This window comes from Stenella coeruleoalba (assembly GCF_951394435.1).
Source record: "Stenella coeruleoalba genome assembly, chromosome: 18".
Classification (NCBI taxonomy): Eukaryota; Metazoa; Chordata; class Mammalia; order Artiodactyla; family Delphinidae; genus Stenella; species Stenella coeruleoalba.
In genome coordinates this window covers 45,977,427-46,001,242 of record NC_137164.1, presented here as the reverse complement: position 1 = coordinate 46,001,242, position 23,816 = coordinate 45,977,427, and the positions used below count along the sequence as shown (strand labels likewise).

General features: G+C 36.1%; 1 protein-coding gene across 4 annotated transcripts in view; it reads right to left on the bottom strand.

The window, feature by feature from the left end:
• Nucleotides 1-23,816, bottom strand: part of PIBF1 (progesterone immunomodulatory binding factor 1) — a 212,324-nt gene that overhangs the window by 158,175 nt on the left and 30,333 nt on the right. For all 4 annotated transcript variants that reach the window (XR_013824935.1, XM_079903403.1, XM_079903405.1 and 1 more), the window contains exons 6-9: nucleotides 9,903-10,036; nucleotides 4,786-4,894; nucleotides 4,333-4,514; nucleotides 2,880-3,005 (exon numbers count right to left, since the gene is read on the bottom strand). Coding sequence is in view for 3 of the 4 variants with exons in the window: in XM_079903403.1 (XP_079759529.1) it covers nucleotides 2,880-3,005; nucleotides 4,333-4,514; nucleotides 4,786-4,894; nucleotides 9,903-10,036 (551 nt within the window). In the remaining variant the exon portion in view is untranslated. The remainder of the gene's footprint in view (nucleotides 1-2,879; nucleotides 3,006-4,332; nucleotides 4,515-4,785; nucleotides 4,895-9,902; nucleotides 10,037-23,816) is intronic.

Genomic DNA, 23,816 nt, shown 5'->3' with positions numbered 1-23,816 from the left:
TGTAAGATTTAAAAAGAAATAAGTTGCAATTTATTTTTACCTTGTGAAAGACCAGTGGAACGTAAGCTCTAACTATAGTTAAATCCTGCCAGAATGAAGAAACTGGGATTAAAAAAGATTCAGCCACACAAAACACAGGGTTGGATTATTGTGAGGTTAATACAATGATAAAGGTGAGTCTATACTACATACAGCTGGCTAGAAGTCCTGTGCAATTCAAATGTCTTTAGGCCTGGGATGCAGTTTGGCACCACCTGGTGGCAACCATCCACCCTAGCTTCAATATCCATGGGGCCATTCTGGATCTGGTGGCTGACTGGGGTTTCTAGGGCAGTAGCCCCAGTCCCAGGAATTCCCTGACTAGGTGGTATCCACTTTGACGTGGCTATGGAGTCAGAACAACACAGGGGAAAAGGAAACCTGTCTTCAGCTTCCCTGCTTCCAGAAATGGTTCTGTCGACTGTTTCTCAACCTACCTCTACCAATCATCTTAGAGAACAGGCGCTAGTTTACATCAATTTATGTTACCAGGGGATGCATTTTAAAGGAGTCTTTAAAAAGTAAAACAACAACGGCAACAACAAAAACTAAAAAATCAGTGCATTCTCAAAATGATTACATACCAAGGTTTATGTGGTTATGTGAATTGTTTGGAAGTAATCACACGTTACCATAGAAACAATCCCATGAATTTTAAGGTTATTAAGTTGGCCAATAAAAGCCTTTATTATAAAATCCATAACAGAATTGAGCCACAGGACTATAAGTACTTATTTGTAAAACAAAATAGTAGTATCACCTATGCCACAGGTCTAGCTCACATCTAGATCTTTCTCCTGAGATTCAGACCTTATATAATCAACTTCTAATTGCATATGTCACACAGACTTAATGAAACTAAACTAAATTTGTCATGTTTCCCAATTAAAGCCGTGTCTTTTTCTAATGCTTTAAAAACTGCATCACTATCCCCGCAGCTGCCCAATCAAGAACCTGGTGACATCTGTAACTTCTCACTCCCCAATCCAATCTAGCCAATGAATCCTCCTGACTGTTTAGTTAGGTTAGTTCCATCTCCTGAGCACTCTTCCAATCTGGCCCACTTCTCCCCGTCTCTACTGCTACTAATCCAGTTCCATCTTCACTACCCGTCTTGATAAGGGAAACAACCTCTAAAAGTGGCCTCTTTGTCTATAGCCTTATACTCTTCCAGTCTATCCTCCACATCACAGAATGGTCTTTTTATATAAAATTAGATCATATCACGCATATTCCCCAAATCTTTCAATTGTTCATGGTCTTAGACAATGGCTCAAATGCATGATTTGGACCTATTTCCCTCTTCTGTTTCATCCCTTACAACTCGTTGCCTCTTGGTCTATGGTCTAACCACTCTGAATTATTCTATTTGTTCAAAAAACTTCATTTTGTCTTGCCTCCAGGGTGTGCATTAATTCCCCTAATTCCCTTCCCTCCCATAACTGACAGTCTTACTCTTAGTCATCATGCAGGTGTTGCATGGGTACTTCTCCCTCCACGTAATCTTCCCTGATTCCTCCCAGGGCTGAGTTGGATATACCTTGAGTCTATGTGGTCTCACCCTGTGCATCTTGCCATTTGCTTCATTATCATCATACTTTTGATCATGGTTTCTCTATTTCTCCATTAGACTACCAGCTTTGCAAAGGCAGAGGTCACCACTGTATCTATGGCATCTGACATATATCTAGAACATGGTGGACCTTAATAAATATTTGCTAAATAAGTAAATTTATTGTTCTTAGAGCTCAAATGTAACCTTCTCTAATATCAACCTTAGTCTGATTTAAAGTCTTGCTTGTTGGCAAAGATAATAGCATACACTCAAGTCGGTTCTGATAAACTAGTATGACAATTAAGTCCATTTCAAAAATGTTTCCTTCTAAAACATCAATTTTGAAAAGCCATATGACCATAATGATGGTATATAAAAATAACTGCTATTGAAATAAGTAGCATTTATTTTTCCCTTAATGCTGCCAATCTCTAAAAAAACCTAATATATGCTGTTCTAAAAGTAACTGCATGAATAAAACTGATCCTTCTTAAAGATTATCTAACATGTCTTTAGGACCAGCAGCTATATGAGGCATAAGCGATACTTCATATTATAATTCCAGTTTCTAAAAATTTCCTGGAGAAATCACTGGCATATTATAGGAAGAACTACTGGTATCTCTTAGTACTCTCTAATTTCCTTTTCATTTCTGTCCTTCATCTGAACTAAGGTAAAGGCAAAAGGAAGAGCTAACAGGGTGATAAAAAGATAATAGGAATACCAGAATAAACAGGCCTAACATCTGATAAACCCTGTTCTAAGCTAGTTATCAAAGACCTTAGAACTTTAATATTCCATTATACTTAGATTTATGACAAATTTTCTTTAATGTATTAAAAAAGACATTATGTCACGAACTAAAGTTTAACTTTGATAAAACTATAAGCTTCGGGCTTCCCTGGTGGTGCAGTGGTTAAGAATCTGCCTGCCAATGCAGGGGACACAGGTTCGAGCCCTGGTCTGGGAAGATCCCATGTGCCGTAGAGCAGCTGGGCCCATGAGCCACAATTACTGAGCGTGCGCGTCTGGAACCTGTGTTCCGCAACAAGAGAGGCCGTGATAGTGAGAGGCCCGCACACCGCGATGAAGAGTGGCCTCCGCTTGCCACAACTAGAGAAAGCCGCCGCACAGAAACGAAGACCCAACACAGCCATAAATAAATAAATTAAATAAATAAATAAATAAATAAATAAATACTTAAAAAGAAAAAAAAAAAACCTATAAGCTTCAAACAAAGAGCAATAAAATATCACATAAACTTCTTGGTTTTTTTTTTTTTTACCTGTTTTCCCGTTCATACATTTCCCTGGAGGCACTTCGAAGTTGATCAATTTCTTGATTAGTTTTCAATCTGATTTGTTCCAGTTCATCACGTAGTTTATTTTCATATTCTGTTTTATAATGGTCTCTGCAAAGAGTCAAAAGGAATATCCTTTTTTTTGTTGTTTGTAAAAGAAATAGGTCTTTGCCCTTCATGTAATAGTTTAATATCTTATGTCAAATATGCTCTACATACAATGTTACTTGAAAAACACAGTTTAGATATAAAGCTTTAAAATTCTTAAAAATACCATTCCAAACTAGTTCCATCTGAGATTTTCTTTTAAACATATTACCCTAAAGGCTTAATTACTATATAAAATGTTCATTCATGTTGAATAATTATTCATCTTCAAAAATATTTTACTAATTTAACGCATATGGCAAAAGACTTGAAAACTAATGCATTATGGAAGGTCATTCATTTAGAAACAATGATCTGATGTGGTGCATATTGGAAGACAATTAATCTTAAAAAAAATGACCCGAATGTACTCTTTACAAAACCTTTCCTTCTAAGCACAACAATCATAGCCACTGTGATCTCTTAGCAAAGTCACAAAGCGTTACACAGGGTATTAGCAGAAGCACAAACTGATGAAAAATACCACAAGCTGGGAAAAAAGTTATTAAGAATAAATAATTCAAGGATTATAAAGGCTATTGGTATAAAGGAATAGCTTATTCATCTACTTGAAGAGAGAAGACAGGATTGAAATGCAGGAGTCTGATTCCAGAGCCTGTATCTTAAACCAGTACTCAATGCTGTCTCTCCTTATTCTTTTATGTTTCACACAGTCAAGAAAAGGTCAGCTTAGTCAGGCTCCACACAATTACATTTTCTTCAAAAATATACTTCTATAAAGATATTTATATATTTCCATAAAACATTTATGTAGAGATCTTAGTCACTGGGAATTAAAAAGGTTATATCGGGCTTCCCGGGTGGTGCAGAGGTTGAGAGTCCGCCTGCCAATGCAGGGGACACGGGTTCATGCCCCGGTCCGGGAAGATCCCACATGCCGCGGGGCGGCTGGGCCCGTGAGCCATGGCCGCTGAGCCTGAGCGTCCGAAGCCTGTGCTCCGCAACGGGAGAGGCCACAACAGTGAGAGGCCCGCGTACCGAAAAAAAAAAAAAAAAGGTTATATCATAAGAAAAAATAAATAAAAATAATCATAGTGTATATATCGCTACCTAAAAGAAATAGGCTCTTGGTTGTTGGAAAAAACAAAATATCTTAAGAAAAAAATCAATTAGAATGAGTAACTTATGAGGAAACAAAATGAACGATTATTGTAATATCATCCTATAGACCTTACAAAAAAATCACTATTCTTCCCCAAAGCCATGAGTTCCCTCAAAGAAGCTGGTGTTAATTTATATCTATTGATATGGAAAATAATGTAAATCTTACCTTGATGTTACGTACTTTTCATACATCTCTTCTCTAGCCTTTTTGGTTTCTTCAAGTTGAGTTTGAAGTCTTTCAAGACGATCCTCTTCATGGGCACAGCGAACACTAAGCTCCATATTTTGGCGGTTGAGATATTCTTTATCTTTTTGCAGTAAAGTAACAGTATGCTGTAAGGTGGCTACCTACACACATGCAGAGACAGACAGTGTCCAGAGCAATGTCATCTTACTTTTCAAGGCTTACTGAGTTATTTTCTTTCATTTATGCTTTTGTTCAACATATAAAGAGGGCTAATCCTTACCATGAAAATTTTCATATAAACAGAGCTACTAAAAAATCCCTTCTTTCTAGCAATTACATCGGAAAGGAAGAAAAATGTCCCTCTCACAATTCTGCCCTGAGCTGTGTCCACAATCACGGTACAATAAAATACAAGTGACTCTATAAGCTTACCTCTTTTGATAATTCACTTCCTTCTTTAGCTTGAATTATGTGAGAGGCTTCAAGTGTTTCATGTTTTCTCCTTAAGTCAGTTACTTCCTGTTCAAGTGCATCACGCTCACTATAAAATTCAAATACATTTATTTATTTTTACTAAAATAAAACTCAAACACATATGTAAATTCTATGTCTCTTTTTATAACGAACATTTTAAAAGCGTCAATTATGTTTCAGGAAACTGAACAGAGATACTTCAGTGTCATTCCATGAACGATAAAGTATCTGCTTTTCAAATTTAGAAGGGACTCTGTTCAAGACCTTGTTCAGATACATAAACATGAATTTATTATCTTCAAAAAATAAATATGTAAGCTACACTAATCAGCAAAGTAAATAATAAAACTTTCTAAGGTACACTCTGGTATCTTTTCATTAATCATCTTCAGTCTAATCTTGAAGCCAAAACTTTTAAAGAATTTAAAACATGGCTCTAGGCTTTCAGTTGTTAGGCTAAAAAGGCCTTAAATCATCACTCAGATTGCATAGATGATACACAGGCAGGCATTCTTGTGGTTATTTCATTCACAAATTGTTTATGATTACCCAGAGATTCTTATTTCCATTTTCAGACCAGCTCTTTCCCCAACACAGCAAAACCAAGAACTGGACCAACCCTACAAACAGGTATCTTAAAAAATGAGCAGAGAAATAGATTTGCTAATTCTTAACTTGTTCTCTGCAGTGAGAATCAGTTCCTTTGCACTTGATTTCATTTACTCCCCTGGTGCTTCCATGGAGAGAGCTATTAAGAACTGTTTTTCTTTTCATTAGATTTTCAATAACTCATTTAGAAAGATGACTTCTAAGATTTCTTCTGCTTAACAAAGTATTATAATTATACTTGAGCAAAGCACAAATTGAAAAATAACAATCACCCATAAACCCACTAATTAAAGATGACTATCAATATTAATATTTTGGTAATATTACTTTAAGTGTTTTATGCCTTTACATACAAATGTTTTTATTCTCACAAAGTAAGGACTTTTGTTATGATTTTTTAATGTAAAAAATAGATTATAAAGCATGATACAGCAAAATACTCATGAATTTGCTATCCACAGCTGACGACAGTTACATTTGTCTATATTTGCATTAAAGTTTTGTTCTGTTTTTTAAAAAGATAGAACACTATGAGTAAAGCTGAAGTTCCCTATATTTTCTCACTGTCCCAATATCATCCCCTAAAAACAATGATAAATTTCCATATTATATGTTTTTTTACATACTTTTACTCACCAATTGTTAATATTTTGTCATATTTACTTTGTAATATTTACTAAATATTACTTTGTCATATTTATTCTCTCTCTCTCTGTTGTTCATCTATGTGAATAAATATACATATGTGAATTTACATATATAAAAATACATACGCATATACAGGTATACACGTCTACACACACGCACACAATTCTACATGTGCATTTTTTTCCCCCTCAACTATTTGTCATACGCAGACATTAGGTCCTTTTATCCCTAAATAATTTGGTGTGAATCCAAAGGTTAAAGATATTCTCTTATGTAATCAGAATATAATCATCGGGACTTCCCTGGTGGTCCAGTGGTTAAAGTTCTCCCTTCCTTTGTCTTTCACGACATTGACCTTTTGTAGCGCACAGGCCAACTTTATAGAATGTTGCTCAACTGTCATTTGTCTGATGTTTTTCTATGACTAGATTTAGATTAAGCATTTTGGGCAGGAATATTACAGAAGTGATAATGTGTCCTCAATACATCAAATAAAGATATATTGAGATGATGTCACTTAATCTCATTATTGGTGACAATAACTTTGATCATTTGCTTAAGGTGGTATCTGCCGAAGTTCTCAACTATAAAGGTATCTTTTTGCCCTTTGCAATTAATAGGTAATCTGTGGGAATTTTTTTCTTTTACAATGCTTCACAGTTTACTGAGTCCTATAAAATAACTGGATAATTGATTCTACACACTTTCAGTGACATCTGAAAGGAAGAGATATTCACCCAAATTTGCTATAGGATATATTTTAACATTCTGCTCTCTAATATACTTTTACCCAGTGGCTTTAGCTTCCAATGATGACTCTAAATCAAACAGTATTATGAGGTTACAAAATAGTAATTCCAATAAGCATATGTATTTATTGGTTGGCATTCTACTGTGAAGATCCTCTTTATTTACTAGCACACACCCAAGGACTCTTATTCTGTTCAATGGATTGTAACTCATTATCGTTAATATTCATCTTGATATTCAAGTTGTACCTATTTGGCCAGTTGGATCCCCTTCAAACTAGCTATCGTGGTGTTGAATTGGAATTAGAAATATCAGTATGATCTTATCCATAGTATGTTAAGCCATCCTTTCACTTGCCTCTTCATTGCGCCTCTGCCTACTGAAAGGGCCTAGAAATAACGTTCAATGTAGCAATGACCAGGACCCAAATCTTAATTTCTGAATAGCATTCTCCACTAAAAGGAACCAAGACTCCTTAAAGAAAGGGCTGAGGCAACGAAGTCACAAAATAAACCTGAGAACTTTTTGTTATGCCAGAAAGTTTAGGAACTGCTTGCTTTGGGGGTGGGAGGGTGGGGAAGAAAGAAAGAAAGTAAGATGGGCACATGCATTTTGCTTTTTAAAATTTAATATTATGTGTTTGACTTATCCATATATACATTCAGATCTAATTTAATGATTTTAATTGTTACGTAGAATTACATTATAAAAATAAATCACAATCTATTTTCCATGCTGCTGTTGAAAAGCATTTGAATTCTTTCTAATAATGATGCAGCTAACATCCATATATCTGTTTTCTTTTGCACCTTTGTGAGAATTTATCAAGGACATAAAAGTGATTTTTTTCCCCCAGTTTATCTTATGTTTGTGACCAGACCATTTTTTAAAAATCCATTCTTTCTATTGAGTGAACCAAAGGATTCACAGTTTGAGCCACTCTTGCTTGGTTGTTTTTCTGTTCCATTTCTAGCACATGATGATGCTTATTATGTTTTTATTTCTTAGGTTTTCATTATAGAAAATAAAACACACATAAAGAGAGATGCTAAAGTGAGACACCTCCCCACCCCACTTTCATCACTCACCTGCAAGAATTATCAACTCAGGACTCATCTTGGTTTGTTTACCCTTCATTCATGGCCACCCTGGATTATTCTGATGACTATGCCTTTTAGTTTTCTCCTTTCATATTTCACTTATTATTGCTATAGATTTATAGCGGCAGACAGGACATCAAAACACCAACTCAAAGTATCATCTTACCATCACAACCTACTTCATTTTGAAATGATTCTTTTGAAATCTAGCTTTCTTTGAAAGCCCAATAGTATAGCTGTCATGGATTTCAAGCTCCAACAATCACTATATTTTGACATAACAGTGCATACATAATAATACATAATGCATGTCAGTCATGCTGGGAGTAGGAGCACCAATGTTATATCCCCCAGGTCCTGGCAAATTTACTTATGGTGTTTTACAATTTATAAAGCATCCATTCAATTAACAAACACTCATTGAGTGACTGCTTTAGTTCAAGAATTATTTTAGGTGCAGGTAGATGTAGCAGTGAACAATTAGGATCATCTCTCTATATATATGCATACATATATATACTTTCATAAATATTACTTTATTTGATCTTCTTAATTTATATAGTGCAGTTATTGTATTAGCACCATCTGAGAGATGACAAAACTTTGGCTTAGAATGTTAAGATTTCCTAGGGACATACAGCTAAAGTGGTGGTTCATTAGTACATTCCAGCAAAAAGAAAATTCTTTGCCTTAGCAGCAGCACAATATGAAACATATCCTCAGAAAGTATTATTTTTTGAAAGTATGTGTGCCTTTTGTCAAAAAGGAATAGCTGAAAAAACTTTAGATAAAACTGCAAACTATTTAAATTGATGCCATAAAATAAAAATAATCAAGTAAGATTTCAAAAATATTTACACACATAGGATTTCACTGGGTTCCTATCTTCTAAGGCATCACATTTTAAAAGACAAAAGCAGCTTCTAAATAAAATAAAAACAACTGACATAAAAATACAATCTAAATCCAACAAACTGCCAAAACTCCATGTTTCTGCGCAATGAAGACTAAGGTATATGTCAAGAGAATAAGAAGACATAAGGTATATGTCAAGAGAATAACAAGACAAGCCACAGGCTGGAAGAAAATATTTGCCAAAGACATATCTGATAAAGGACTATTATCCAAAATGTATAAAAAACTATTAAAACTCAACGGTAAGAAAACAAACAACCCAATTAAAAAATGAGCCAAAGACTTTAACAGACACCTCACCAAAGAAGATATACAGATGGCAAATAAGTACATGAAAAGATGTTCTGTATCATGTCATCAGGGAAATGCAAATTAAAACAACGAGATATGACTACACACCTATTAGAATGGCCAAAATCCAGAACACTGATAACAAATACTGGCAAGGGAGTGGAGCAATGGGAACTCTCATTCATTGCTGGTGGAAATGCAAAATGGTACAGACACTTTGGAACAGACAGTTTGGTGGTATCTCACAAAACTCAACATATTCTTACAATACAAGTATGCTCATGCTCCTTGGTATTTACCCAGAGGAGTTGAAAATTTATGTCCATACAAAAAACTGGCACATGAATATTTATAGCAGCCTTATTCCTAACTGCCAAAACTTGGAAGCAACCAAGATGTCCTTCAATAGGTGAATGGATAAATTATGGTACATCTTGACAATGGAATATTATTCATTATTCAATAGCACATTATTATCCAATGAATATTATTCAAAAGAATACTATTCATTATTCAAATGAGCTATCAAGCCATGAAAAGACATGGAGGAACCTTAAGTGTATATTTCTAAGTCAAAGAAGCCAATCTGCAAAGGTTCCATATGGTATGATTCCAACTATATGACATTCTAGAAAAGGCAAAACCATGGAGACAGAAAAAAAATAAGATACAAAGTAGAATTAACGACATTGATGGTAAGAATTCAAGTGACTCTGATGCATGCTAAAAATGAGAACAACTGTAGCCATCTTAACTACTTACCTCTTGACTTTACCATAGTTCTCTTGACGGTAGTCTCCTTGCTGAATTAACTGTTTTGTGTCTGCTAATTCTAAGGCCAAACGTTGACATCTAATTTGAAGCTCAGAGTAGTTTCTGCGATCTTCCTCATAAGTCTATAAATAAAAACAATAATAAGGCATTTCAAACCAAACGTACTTGACCAAATTCTGTACTGAATTCTTCTGTTAAGCTGTGCATATCTTTGTAATTTTAAAAAATCCTCAATTTTTTTATTTAGAAATGTTTCCCTACTCAAAGACAGGTAATCTTAAACTCACTGAGAAGTCTGTAAATTCATTTGTTTAAAACTTGAGCTCTGTTTTTTAAAGAAAAAATAGGTCAACTATGCTTTGGTTAATAGAATAATACATAAAATGACTACTAATGTTAAGGATGTTTTCAACATTTACTGAGTTACTATCAGATGCTAAGGACACAGAAATGAATAAAACACTGACCCTGCTCTTGAGGAGTTTACAACGAGAGACAAAGAGCCACATGAACATCAAACATTCACAATGAAAAATAGTTACTGAAGAGATTAACCACGCATTTTCAGTTGTGGTATTCAGAAAAAAAGGAGTTTTGTGGCACTTGGAACTTATTTCTACATTGATCTTCCTTGTACTCATCAGACTGGTAGAAAGGGACTGCAGAGATGTGGAAGAGGGGTAGAAGTGAAAACCTTAAAAGCACACCTGGCCCTGCTTACTACAAGCCTCGTTTCTCGCCATTTCTCATAATCATACTTCACCTCCAACCCTAATAAAGATCTGAGGTTCTCTGAACACACTACACTTCCTCTAACCCAGCGGTCCCCAACCTTTTTGGCAGCAGGGACCAGTTTCGTGGAAGACAATTCTTCCATGGATTGGGGCTGCGGGGGTGGGGGGATGGGGGGGCAGTTGGTTCAGGCAGTAAAGCGAGTGATGGGGAGCGATGGCGAGTGGCAGATGAAACTTCGCCTGCTCACCTGCTCACGTGCTGCTCACCTCCAGCTGTGCGGCCCAGTTCCTAACAAGCTGTGGCCCGGTAGCGGTCCATGGCCTGGTAGTGGTGCGTGGCCCGTAGGTTGGGGACCCCTGCTCTAATCTGTTCACACTGCCTGAATAGCTGAATACTGTCAATACTCCTTTAGAGTATTGATCTTAGTGTATCATCAAATTCGTTTTTGTACATCAGAGTGTAAACATCTCAAGGGCATGGACTTTGTCTTGCTCACCATTGGATCTCCATCACTTTACACAGGACTTGGTATAGAGTAAGAATGAAATACTTTTCAATAAATCAATGAAGAAATGCAGGAATATGGGAATGGGGAGGAGAAGCAGGACACAGAGACGGAGTTCCCACTTCTTTTCCCACTTTGAGCTCATCAGATCTTGCAAGCAGTCATCAACTCCACCCCCAGAACCTGTCACGGGAAATACATCCTGTCCCAAGTCATTCTTTTTTAAGGAGCTGATGAGCTCAGTGTGGTCAGATTCAGTCCACAAATACTGACCGAACTATTTCTAAGTGACAGGTCCTGGGCTAGACACTGTAGATACAAAGATAAGTAAGACTGTTTTTGTCCCCTTTAAACTATTAGACATGACTTTGAAATGTTAGCTCCCACATTTCTATCAAAAGGCTGTTTGAAAAATGTAATGGAAAAACTATACTGGCTGTGCTTTGCTTTGGTACATACTATGTTCTTCTGCACTGATGTTCTCCATGAGAATGAAATGCTACTATGTGGTATTTATTAGAGGATCATAGCTGAGGATACTCTATCATCTCCCCAAAGAATCATCACACACGTAATTTCTGACTTAAGTCCCAGAAGATGCTTTAGTTCCCCTGAAGAATGCTTTTACCCTTCTAAACACTACTAATCATGTAACTGTTTTGGGAGAGTGTATAGTGTTATAGTTAGGATGGAAAGCTCCAGAATTCAACTGTCCGGAACTGAATTACCTGCAGTAACACTTCGAGCAGGTTTACATCTCAGCACTTGATTGTCCTCATCTACGTCATCTACCCTGTAGAGTTGTTGTGAAGATTATATCAAGTAATACATGAAAAGTGCTTATAAAAATGCTTAGCACATAGTAAATGATCATGAACTATAAATTAATATCATCACAATGCTTTTCCTTTGCTTTGGCTCCTAGGGAGATTACAGCCAAATTGATAGCTCGACCTTAATAATTGCACAAAGACTGGGACAGACTCCTGAGGAATATAAACATTTAAAGGGTGAGGAAAGGACAAAGAGCCCTAGGAACCCGAGGGAGTATTCACAGAAACAGAGGGTGAACCAGGGGTGTGTGGCAGGGACAACCGTAGAAGAGCTACTCTGAGGAGACAAGACTGTCAGGGGTACTAATTACTACTGAGAAGAGACCCATAAACAAATCCATTAACTCTTCAGGGATGGGGACAGAAAGTAGACTGCCAGGGGCTAAAGCAAATATATCTGAATATACAATATGTCCTTTTTCGTGTTATGATACATGCATTCTCTTGCTTAATACTTAACTTTATGATGGAGCAAAGTATTATCCTCATTTTTACAGTTGAGGAAACTAGGCTTGGAGAGGATAAAAGTCTCAGAGCTCATGAACAGTGTGGTAAGGACTCCAATCTAAATTTGTCAAACACCCGAACTGTAGGCAATTCTCTCCTTAGTTTAAGAGTGCAGAAGGGAAGTAGCTAGAGAAGAAAATAGAGATAAATGAAGGTTTCAAAAGATGGAACAAGCTTGGACATGTTAAAATATCGATGGGAAAGAACAGCAAAAGAGGTACTGATGCTGGAGAAAATGGGCATGGTCGGGGGGCAGAGCAGTAAAGCCCCTAAGAAGGCTCAGGGTGTGGGCTCCATCTTCACTGTGAAGACTTGTCTTAGACCAGCAGCCATGCTCATATCATGGCAGGCTTTTCTCCAGCTGATACAGTGTTAAAAACTTGAATTTGGATGTCCTCAGGTAGCTCTTATCAATGCCCTACAAGTCACAGAATACTCCTTACCCTACTGCTTCACCTATTTTCTACTATCACTTGGTTTCTAAAGGCATATGACTTTCCACTCCTTGAAAGGCTCTTCCCACTATAAACAGTAAGAACAAACAAACAAAACCGAACGAGTGCAGATGTAAATATGCTTATGGCAAGAAACTGTGGGAGTTCTCATCTGAGGATTTCCATTTTCTCTGTGCAATGAAATACCAAGTCATTTGCTGAGGGAGAAGGAAAGTGGAAAGCTGGAGATGTGAGGAGAGTGGTGAATGCCTAAAATAACTGCTGTGAAAAATGAGAGAACTAGAAAAAATAGAATTACAGCACAATTGTGTGGGCCCGTTCGAAGTCGGTAACAATAAACTTACAGCCTTGTTACTGCCTCTGTGATTTTCTCCAGTAGCGCTCATGTAGAAAAATAAAGAGTTGAGATTCTGTCAGGCAGGTTCGATAAAAAGACAGGGAGGAATTCGACAACACTGACAAGAGAAAGGTTTAAGACTGATAACATGATGAAGAGGGAAGAAAAGACATTTAGGAAGATATGGATAAAAAAAAAATTATATGGATTGGCAATTCTGCTAAAGATAGGTTGAAAGCAGTTGATTGAAAAATGTGGAAATATAGGAAGTAGTATGTTCAGTGGTCAGCCTGAATTGATAACTTCAGAAGTAAATCAGTTCTGGGAGACAAGGAACAGAACGCGGGCCATGAACCTGAGTGCTAAAGAAAAGAAGAGGTAATCATTCAGAATGAGAAGATCAATGACGTGCAAGGCCAAGGTCGTGGATGAATCTCAAGAAGTAACCCAGGCAGCAGCTAAGGTAGAAAGGAAGACTAAATCTAGACCGCGGGTTCCACTGAGTAAAAAACAATGTCCCACTGGTCTGCAAATGAAGAAGGTTATAGAGTAGGGCATCTAGATGAAATGAATGCCCCCTCAAAGGTAGGGGTTTATGTGAGTGTGGAAGTGCCAAAATCTAAGATCTAGAGAGGACATCAATACCTTGCCCTGAAATATACAGGGTATAAACTTCTGGAGCAGAGAGCAATTCCATAGGAGATATGCGTATGTGTGTATTTATTATATTGTACATGCATATGTCTGTAACATAGTATATATGTGCGGGTGTGAATATATATATATATATATATATATATATATATATATATTCATTCTTTAAATATAAGCATTATATGACCAAGTATAAGCAGAAGTTCAATACAGGAATGTACATATCCTACCAAATCTTCTAAGACTTTTCAACTGAAAAACTTCCCCTTAAATAAAATGATTACCCTTATATTTTGAAAAAAATAATCTGCTTCACTTACTATTAGCAAATAAAATACATTAAGGCATAGCTTTGGAAAAAAGATAAAAAATAAAAAATGAATCAAACCCATGACTGTGTAGAACTTTAAGGCTAAGGCTAAAGATGGTAGAGAAGACTACTTCGTATTACTCCTATGTATTCTTCCTGACCCGAACTCAGCAATACCTTCTGTGGGAAGACTCCAAGCCCCAAATCTGAGTTAGATGTCTGTCTTACGTTTTTCCACAGCACCTGGTTCTTACCTCATCAGAAAACACATCACATGTGCTGTGAGCAGCCATTACTTGCCTCTCACATCAAAGGAAAAACTAAAGGAAATTTTCTATAATTCTAGTACCTAGTACTCTGCCTATAACATAGAAAGTATATAATTAATGTTTCTGGAAAAGAAGGAGCAAAAGAGGATATTAAATAGACTGAAACCAAAGAAGGAAAAAGCTTAATCTTTTCAAACATAAAGAAAGAGAACACAAAATTTCCAATCACCAGCCATTTCTAACAGAAAATTTCTACATAAGAAGTAAATAGGTTTGGTTAACAGCAAGTCTCAATGTCCTTTTTGAATAAAGAAAAAAAACTGCATAGGGATAATGACAATTAAGTCACTGAGATTTCAACTGTTTGCCAGTTTTCTACACATCTAGAATGGAACTGACTTTGATTGCCAGAGTTAATGTCATCTTTTCCATCTCCTAAATTATTCATAAGAGGAAATAATAGAAGGCTATCTCTAGCCTGAAAAAAGTAAATCTGTTATTGTAGTTGCAAGTTTTCTTGTCTTGTCTGTAATCCTCGGTTTTCCTGATACGCACCCTGAAGCTCCTTGAAGACCTGCCTTATCTCTGGTTATAGCCAGTAACCCTCACATAGTAGTTAACGCTGGAAATGTTTGTGGTGTCAACTAATGTTGAAATATAAAGGGACTATACAGCACTAGCATTTAAAATAACCAGCTCAAGATGTAGCAAAAGTGACTTTAAAAATTAAGGATTAATAAATCATCAGTTTTCCAACTGAAATTAAAGAATATTATCATAAATCTGCAAATAAAACACCTCAGTTGAAACAATGATATCAATGCAACATATACGCAGAATTTTCTCAAAGATTTTGAGAAAAGCAGCTTGAAAGGGGCTTCTATTTCTCAGTCTGGGTGGTGGTTAAATGGGTGTGTTCACTTTGTGAAAAGTCAATTAAAATTTCTTTACAACACAAACGTTTTAAAAAAGTAAGACAAGAGGCTTCAACCAGGAAAACGCTAACTGGGGAGAAGTTCTGCAGGGATCCTGGTCTTAGGAATGGAAAGGGGGACATGCAAGGGTCACACTGAAGGGGAAAAGGGCTGAGCAGGATGGAAGGGGGTAATAAAGAGACACTCAGTTTTTTACTCTATATATTTCTCTACTGTTTGATATAAAAACTGAAAAAATTATATTATACAGTGTTTTGGCAAAGTTATCAACTATTAGGCCTTTTATATTTAAAATGAGATGTCTTCTCTCCCCCATCCCCCTGCAAGGCTCTTATTTCCAAACACCACCAGCTGAGCGTTTCACAGTTACAGAATTTCAGAGATGAAAGATAGACTGGAGATAATCTATTACTAACTTCTTATTTCCATGACAAGAACATTAAGGCCTAGGGGGGTTAAGTGATTTGTCCTTAAGTGTGGCACTTCCACACTCACATAAACCTCTGGATTCCAGAGCTAGCAGAGATAGAGCTAGAATTTAGGTTCTTGAACTCATAAATAGTTCATTCCTTTCTTAATTTCAAGTTTCTGTTTTTTAAAGATTCTATTCCATGGAACCTATAAAACCACTGATTGGAAGTTAATATTATTTACTGCTCAAATCCAGAGTGTTAAAAAACTTATTGCAAATTTTACAGGTTCAAATATGGCACATGCATAATTCATATTTAAATTTGGACTCCCCTCCTTTAAAACAATTACTACAATTATTCCTTAAATATATATTTAAAAAATAATTTGACAAAATAACATTGAACCTAAATGTTTTCTACAAAAAGTAAAAATGTATTCAAAGATTCAATAGGCACATTTTAAACAGCTGCTGTATAAACCCAAAAGCAATTACTTTAGATACAATTTCTAAGCATCATTTAAATCATCTGTCTCTCACACCATGTAACTGAGAAGAGAGTGGTAACCTATGTTTCAAAATAAATCTTTAATAAATGAAGTGATCTCCTGCCTGGGGAGAGACAGAGCAGCTAAGAAAATTAGAAATGGGAAATAGTGTCATTTATCTTATGGTCAGTGGTTCAGATCAGAAGCAGTTTACGTTGGATAGCAGTTTAGTGAATGAGAAGAAATGTCTTGATTAGCTATTCTGAGAAAATGAGAATTCACTCCTCAGAACTCTTACAAGTTTCACATTGCCTATAATCTACTCCAAGCAACTAAATACTGAAAAGAACAAGGAACCTAATTAATCTTTGATTGTTAAAGACTGTTTCTTTAAGAAACAACAGTCTGTTTGCTCCCAGAGACTACTTTTTTGTTGTTGTTAAGATCCTCAAGAAATGTATTATTTAAGAAAAAATTCTGGACTTCTTCTAAGGTCTTAAGGAAAAAAAGACAAAACTGAAGAACTGAAAGTCTACTCTGGGTTAAAAAGAAAACATGAACATTTAAATATTTTATATTACATGATAATCTTCAATATCTTTTCAATAAATGTGAACTCAAACATAAAAGTTGAAGCTTTTCTAAAAGGAAAAATTTTAAACAATAATGAAGAAAGAGATGAGAGATGAAGAAAGGTAACTTTCATCAAGCGTTGTGGACATCAGATTAAGATAGAGACATGGGGTCAAATCTGTCTCTGCTACTAACTGCCCCAGCAAGCCAAGGTCTCCGGACCTTCTCTTTTTTTGGCCACACTGGGTGGCTTGTGGGATCTTAGTTCCCCAACCATGGATTGAACCCGGGCCCAAGACAGTGAAAGCATCAAGCCTTAACCACTGGACCGCCAGGGAATTCCCAAGGTCTCTGGATCTTAACTGCTGCCTCTGCAAAGTGAGGACACTAGTTCACCAACTCATTTTATGTGCCTACTATTGTACTAAACATTGTATGACTATTATTCATAACTAGCTCATGGATCTAGCAGAACCCTCCATTGCTAAACCATATGTTGATCTGTTGAGAGGCAACTTTTATAGCCAACGTTTTATTCGGCAAACTACAAGAACAAATTTGAAGTACTGGCCTTTCAACAGGTATTGACCCAAATATGACTGAACCAAAAATATTTAAATCTTAACATTTTAAAATAGACCAAGTGGCTAAATTATCTTTAAAATCTCCCTTACAATTCAAAGAAGTTAATTAAGTATATCAATGCAAAAAGGTATGGTTTCCCATGCCTTTTAAGTGATTTAGATAAGCATTAAAAGTATTAATAAGTGTGGGTAGAAAGAATAAAAAATTAAGTTGATTCACCAGTTTACGGTCAGGTTCAAATAATTTTTTTTTAGCTCTTTTTTTTTGCGGTACGCGGGCCTCTCACTGCCGTGGCCACTACCGTGGCCTCTCCTGTTGCGGAGCACAGGCTCTGGACGCGCAGGCTCAGCGGCCATGGCTCACGGGCCCAGCCGCTCTGCGACATGTGGGATCCTCCCGGACGGGGGCACGAACCCGCGACCCCTGAATTGGCAGGCGGATTCTCAACCACTGCGCCACCAGGGAAGCCCTTTTTTAGCTCTTGAAGCAAATGAGGATGTATGGTGCAACAACAGGTGACTCATTCATGGCAAAAGAAAGTCATTTTTGTTTTACAAGTAAATTACTGTAATTATTTAAAATACTTCAACAGTTTAAACACACACAAACAATTTTATAAATTTTTATAAGTTTTATAAATGAAAAGATATATATTATGGAATTATCATTACATACTGGTAAGTTTAAGAGCAAGAATTTCATATTTTTTTATCTCTTTCTTCCCTCTCTTCCTCTGACTCCCATCCACATCCCCAGGTAACTCACGTTAAGTAACATGTATCTTTCCCTATTCTTCTCCATGTTCATATACTCATGAACACACACAACACAAATGGGAGGATGGATACCTGGTGTAAATCCTAAATCAACTGATATGCTCTAATTCATTCTTGTCAATGATTGCACAATATTCCAGGGTGTACACTGTACGTGGTTTATGCAAACGTTTCCTTGTTGTGTTGACAGGCATTTATGGTTACATACTAGTATTTTACTGTATGGGACAGAGTCCCAGCACTGGGGTTGCTGTGTTGAAGAACGCTTATTTTCCATTTTAACTGATGTTGTCAGATGTCTTTCCAAAAGGCTATGGCAGTTCACTTTTCCATCAGTAACATTTGTATCTTTTTCCTTATATCTACACAGATATCAGACCTTTTCCATTTTTGCCAACCTGAGTTCTCACTGTTACTTTAATTGTATTTCCCAAAATGCTAGCTAGTTTGAGCACCTGGACATTTGGATTTGCACTTTTTGTGAAATGCCTATTATAGTCTTTGCCCATTTTTCCATTGGGTTGTCTATTTCTTGTTAATTTCTAAGAGCTAGAAATAGTGCTGATACTAACTTTTGATCATCTGCATTCCAATTTTTGTCCCAAATGGGTACTTTAAATATTAAACTTTGCCTGTGGTTTCCTTTTTGTCTTCTTCTTTTAAAGCTTTTTGTTTCTCTGTCTTGGCTAAGATTACCCCAACCTCTAGAACAGCACTGTCCAATAGAACTTTCCGCAATGGTGAAAATGTTCTATATCTGTACCATCCAATATAGTAGTCACTAACTACCTGTATGGCTAGTAAGACTGAGGAATGGAATTTTAATTAATTTAAATGTAAACACGTGGCCACTATATTGGACAACTCAGTCCAGAACTTAGCTACTCACAGTGTAGTCCATGAACTGGCTCAGGCCAGGAGCACTAATACAGTCCGGGAGGTGTGCCAACAGTGAACAGACTCAGGCCCCATCCCAGAACTACTGTGTCAGTTTTCATCTTAACAAGATCCCCAGGTGACTCGTATTTACATTAAAGTTTGAGAAGCACTGCTAATAATCATCTAAATTAGGAAGTCTCAAAACTTCTTTGGGCCATGGACCCCACTGGCAATCTGGTAATACTTGTGAACCCCTTCTGAGACTGAAGTCTCTAAAATCAAAAATTAAAATACACAGAATGGCAAAGGAAACAAATTACAGCTGACCCTTGAACAACAGGTTTGAACCGTGCAGGTCCACTTACATGCAGATGTTTTTCAATAATAAATACTACAGTAGCACACGATCCATGGTTGGTTGAATCCACAGATGCACAGTTGCTGATAGGGAGGGCTGACTACAAGTTATATGCAGATTTTTTCAACTGCGCAGAGGGTCGGCACCCCATGTTGTTCAGGGGTTAATTGTATACTGCAATAAAACTACTGAAATATTTTTCAAAGTTATACATGTCCTTTTTTATTAATGCACTAAAGATCAGATCCAGTGAGGGATCTTCAACTACACTGAAGTTGAAGTAGTGATGAGCATAATCTCTAAAGATACCTGCAATAACTACACTGTGATATGGAAATACCTGAATTCTAATGCTGACAGAGTCATCGGCAGTGACAGTCCTACTGTGGTTTTTGTATTTACCTGTAATTGAAGGAAATGCTAAATTTCAGTAAGAAATGAAAATAATGTTTTCCCCATTCCACCTGGAGGCTCGTGGACCCTGAGTTAAGAATCTGCATGATTACTGAAGTAATGGCCTAGATTTCCTTCTAAAAATTTTAATCCAACTGGAATTAATATGTGTATATGGTATGGAATGTGAGGACCAACTTTTTTTTTTAACGGATGAATAACATCCAGTTGTGCTAGGACCCTTATACTAAAAAAACACTCTTGGGACTTCCCTGGTGGCTCAGTGGTTAAGAGTCCACCTGCCAATGCAGGGGACACTGGTTTGAGCCCTGGTCCGGGGGGATCCCACATGCCACGGAGCAATGAAGCCCGTGCGCTACAACTACTGAGCCTGAGCTCTAGAGTCCGTGAGCCACAACTACTGAACCCATGTGCCACAACTACTGAGGCCTGCGTGCCTGGAGCCCGTGCTCCGCAACGGGAGAAGCCACCGCAATGAGAAGCTCGTGCACCGAAACGAAGAGTAGCCCCCGCTCACTGCAACTAGAGAAAGCCCGTGCGCAGCCAAAAATATAAATAAATAAATTTAATTTAAAAAAAACCCCAAACCAAACAAACAAAAAACACTCTTTTTCAACTGAATTGAACGACCACTATTGTGGTATATAATTAGACCTGTTTCTATACTTTGTTCTACTGATGTTTGTTTCTCTGCCAATATCACATTTAGTTGACCTCAGTAGTTTTGAAGTATATACTGGGATCTTGGTAGGCCCAGCATCTCAGCTTTCCCCACCTTTCATGTTTCTTCCCCCCACATTTTTCTTGGCAATTTCAGAACATTTGTTTTATTCACATAAACTAAAATCATTTATCCAATCTCAATCCTTGTATGGCATTTCTCTCCTCCACCAAAATATCAAACATAGAAAATAACAAAATTATTGGGATATAATTTAACTTATAATATAAATAAGTGCATTTATTATATATTTTATTTATAATATAAATATATAAATAACTGCATTTAATTAATATATTAACAGTATATATTAATATTAACATATGAACACACATAACAATATATATTTAGTATATATTAATATGTAGCATATATTAATAACAGTATATATTAATATATTATTGTATATAACAGTATATACTAATATATTAATAATAATATAGATAATATAAATGACTGCTTTTATTATATATTATTTATTCAGAATATAAATAATTGCATTTAATTAATATATTAACAGTGGAAAAATTGCTATTTTTATGACTTTGTCTCCTTTCTGAGATATAGTGCTTCCAGGTACAACAATAAGATTTAATCATTTTCTTCATATAAGTCCATTACTTTTCCCATGAATTAAGTATTTTCCCCCAAGTCCATCTCTAGCAGTTATTACTCTAAACCTAGAGAAATGCTATTGGTCAGTTACACATTTATCCTGCATTCAGTCACAATATCAGATTTCTACATTAATTTTAGCTGGTTTTTAAACTAACAGAAAAAAAAATTTTAATCTCCTTTCAAATTTTTACATGGATAGTTTTTTTCTTCTTAGTGCATCTGCTAGGTCCCTCTAAGACCATGTTAGGTAATAATGAGCAACTCAGTCTGTGTCTGGTTCCTGATTTTTACAGAAAAAGGTTTTACTGTTTTGCCACTTAGGATAAAGTTTTTGCGGGCTTTTTTTAAGTAAATATTTTAAAGTCTCTTTATTTGGAATGGTCACTGAATTTTAACATCCTTTATCATTTAATGATACAATCACATGGTTATTCACCTTAAACTTGCTGATATAATGGATAATCCTTTCTGTCCTAGAATATACTTTACTTAGTCGTAAAGTATTATTCTTTTGATACAATGCTAGAATTCATTTTTGAACATTTAGTTTTTGCATCTTTAGTAATAAGTAAAATTAGCTGATAGATTTGTTTTGTTTTGCTTTTGTACTATCCTTCTCAGAGCTTTCCATCTTTTTCAATACTAGTTTCGTATAGTTTATTTAACTAGAATCAGCTGTGCTTATAGACATCCACTGTAAACCTATCAGGGTAATCCATCTGTGAACCTGGTAACTTCATCAACAGTACATCTTTACTCACTCTGTAATACCTCTATGGTAATCGTTCTATTCAAGTTCTCCACTTCTGCTAATTTTAGTAATCTATATTTCGTTGGGACATTTTTTTCAGTTTTCAAGCTTTTCACAGAGCCACATGCAATATTAATGTCCAATAATTCCAAACTCCTTATTCTGACTGTTCTGTTTTCTTTCCTAAGATGACTACTAAATGTCTTTATTTTTCATCTTTCTCTTTAATAATAAAGGCACTTTAAGGCGATAGGTCTTCCTCTGGCCCAGCTTTAAATGTGTCTAAAAGATTTTGATATAGAATGTTCTCATTTTAATTGCTTTCTTGTTTTCACTTCCTCTATGATCTAAAAGATATGTTTCTCTTGTTTGTTTTTTGTTTCTTCTTTGATCTAAAAAATGTTTCCTAATTTCTAAACTTTTTCTGCTCACCTTTTAATTATCACTACTAAATTAGGATAAAAATAGGGACTACAAAATCTTTACTTAAAAATTTATTAATTTTACTATGTGGTCAAGTGTATACATGATAGTTCTGTCAACTTTTCACTGACATTTTATTTATTCATTTATTTATTTTTTGGCCACCCTGTGCGGCTGGTGGGATCTTAGTTCACCAACCAGGGATTGAACCAGGGCCCATGGCAGTGAAAGCACAGAGTCCTAACCATGGGACCGCCAGGGAATTCCCTTCATTGACATTTAAAAAAAAAGTTATTCCCTGGTCAAGGAATGTTAAGCTCTATACATAGCAACTAAATCAAAATTATTGATTGAATCTATTCTTCTAGCCCTGACTTATTTTTATGTCTATTAAGTCTATCCAGTTCTGTAGAAAGTACATTATAAACTTTCCCCCCATCATTACACTTTCATTAAGTTCTCCTTGTTTTTCTAAAACGCTTTTCTTTATAATTACTATGTTCCTTGATACGTAGAAGTTTATGTTTCTAAAATCACCTTTCATTATTGTTTTCTGTTACCGTTTTGTGGTTCTAATCTTATATTACTATTACATTCTTGTTCTTTTTTCATAACTGTTAGTCCATCCCTTTAATTTTCAATCTTTATCAATATGCATTAAGCATATTCCTTATAGATAAATAGAAATGAGTGTGGTTTTACAGTCAATATGGCAGTCTCTTTAAGTGGAATACTTTATTTTTCAGCTTCTGGAGGCAAAGGAGACTTTATCCACCTTATCTGGAGTGGGAGGGGCAGGGAGTCCTATAGATTTTTACAGGTTAAGCTCTGTCAACAATCTGTTCTGGTCTTGCTTAGGGCTTTCTCATACTGTGTCCAGGCTTTCACTCAGGCCAGGAGAGAAAAACCCCAAACATGGTAGCCTATTTCTAAGATGGCCTCTATCAATTTCTTCCCTTGTATATGGCAAGATATTCCCTGACTGAAGACTATTCCTTTTAATGCTCTGCTTGACTAAGAGAACATGATGATGTTGGTGGGACTTTAAAGTCCTAAGAAGACTTTCAGCTTTGGCCTGGGTTTCTTTATGCTTGAACACTTACTCTGGAGACCAACTGCTAGGTCCTGAGGCTGCCACGTTGAAGGATGCCTAAACTAGTCACATGGAGAAGCCAGCTGGAGAGTGATCTGGCCCCAAACATGTGAATGAAGACTTCCGATGACTCCAGCCTCAGACAGGTAAGAAATATCCAGCTGAGCCTATCAATATTCAGAGCTGTGACAGATAAAAATTAAGTCACGAAGTTTTTAGTGTGGTTTGTTATGCAGCAATACATAACTGGAACATTAGCTTTCCCAAAGCC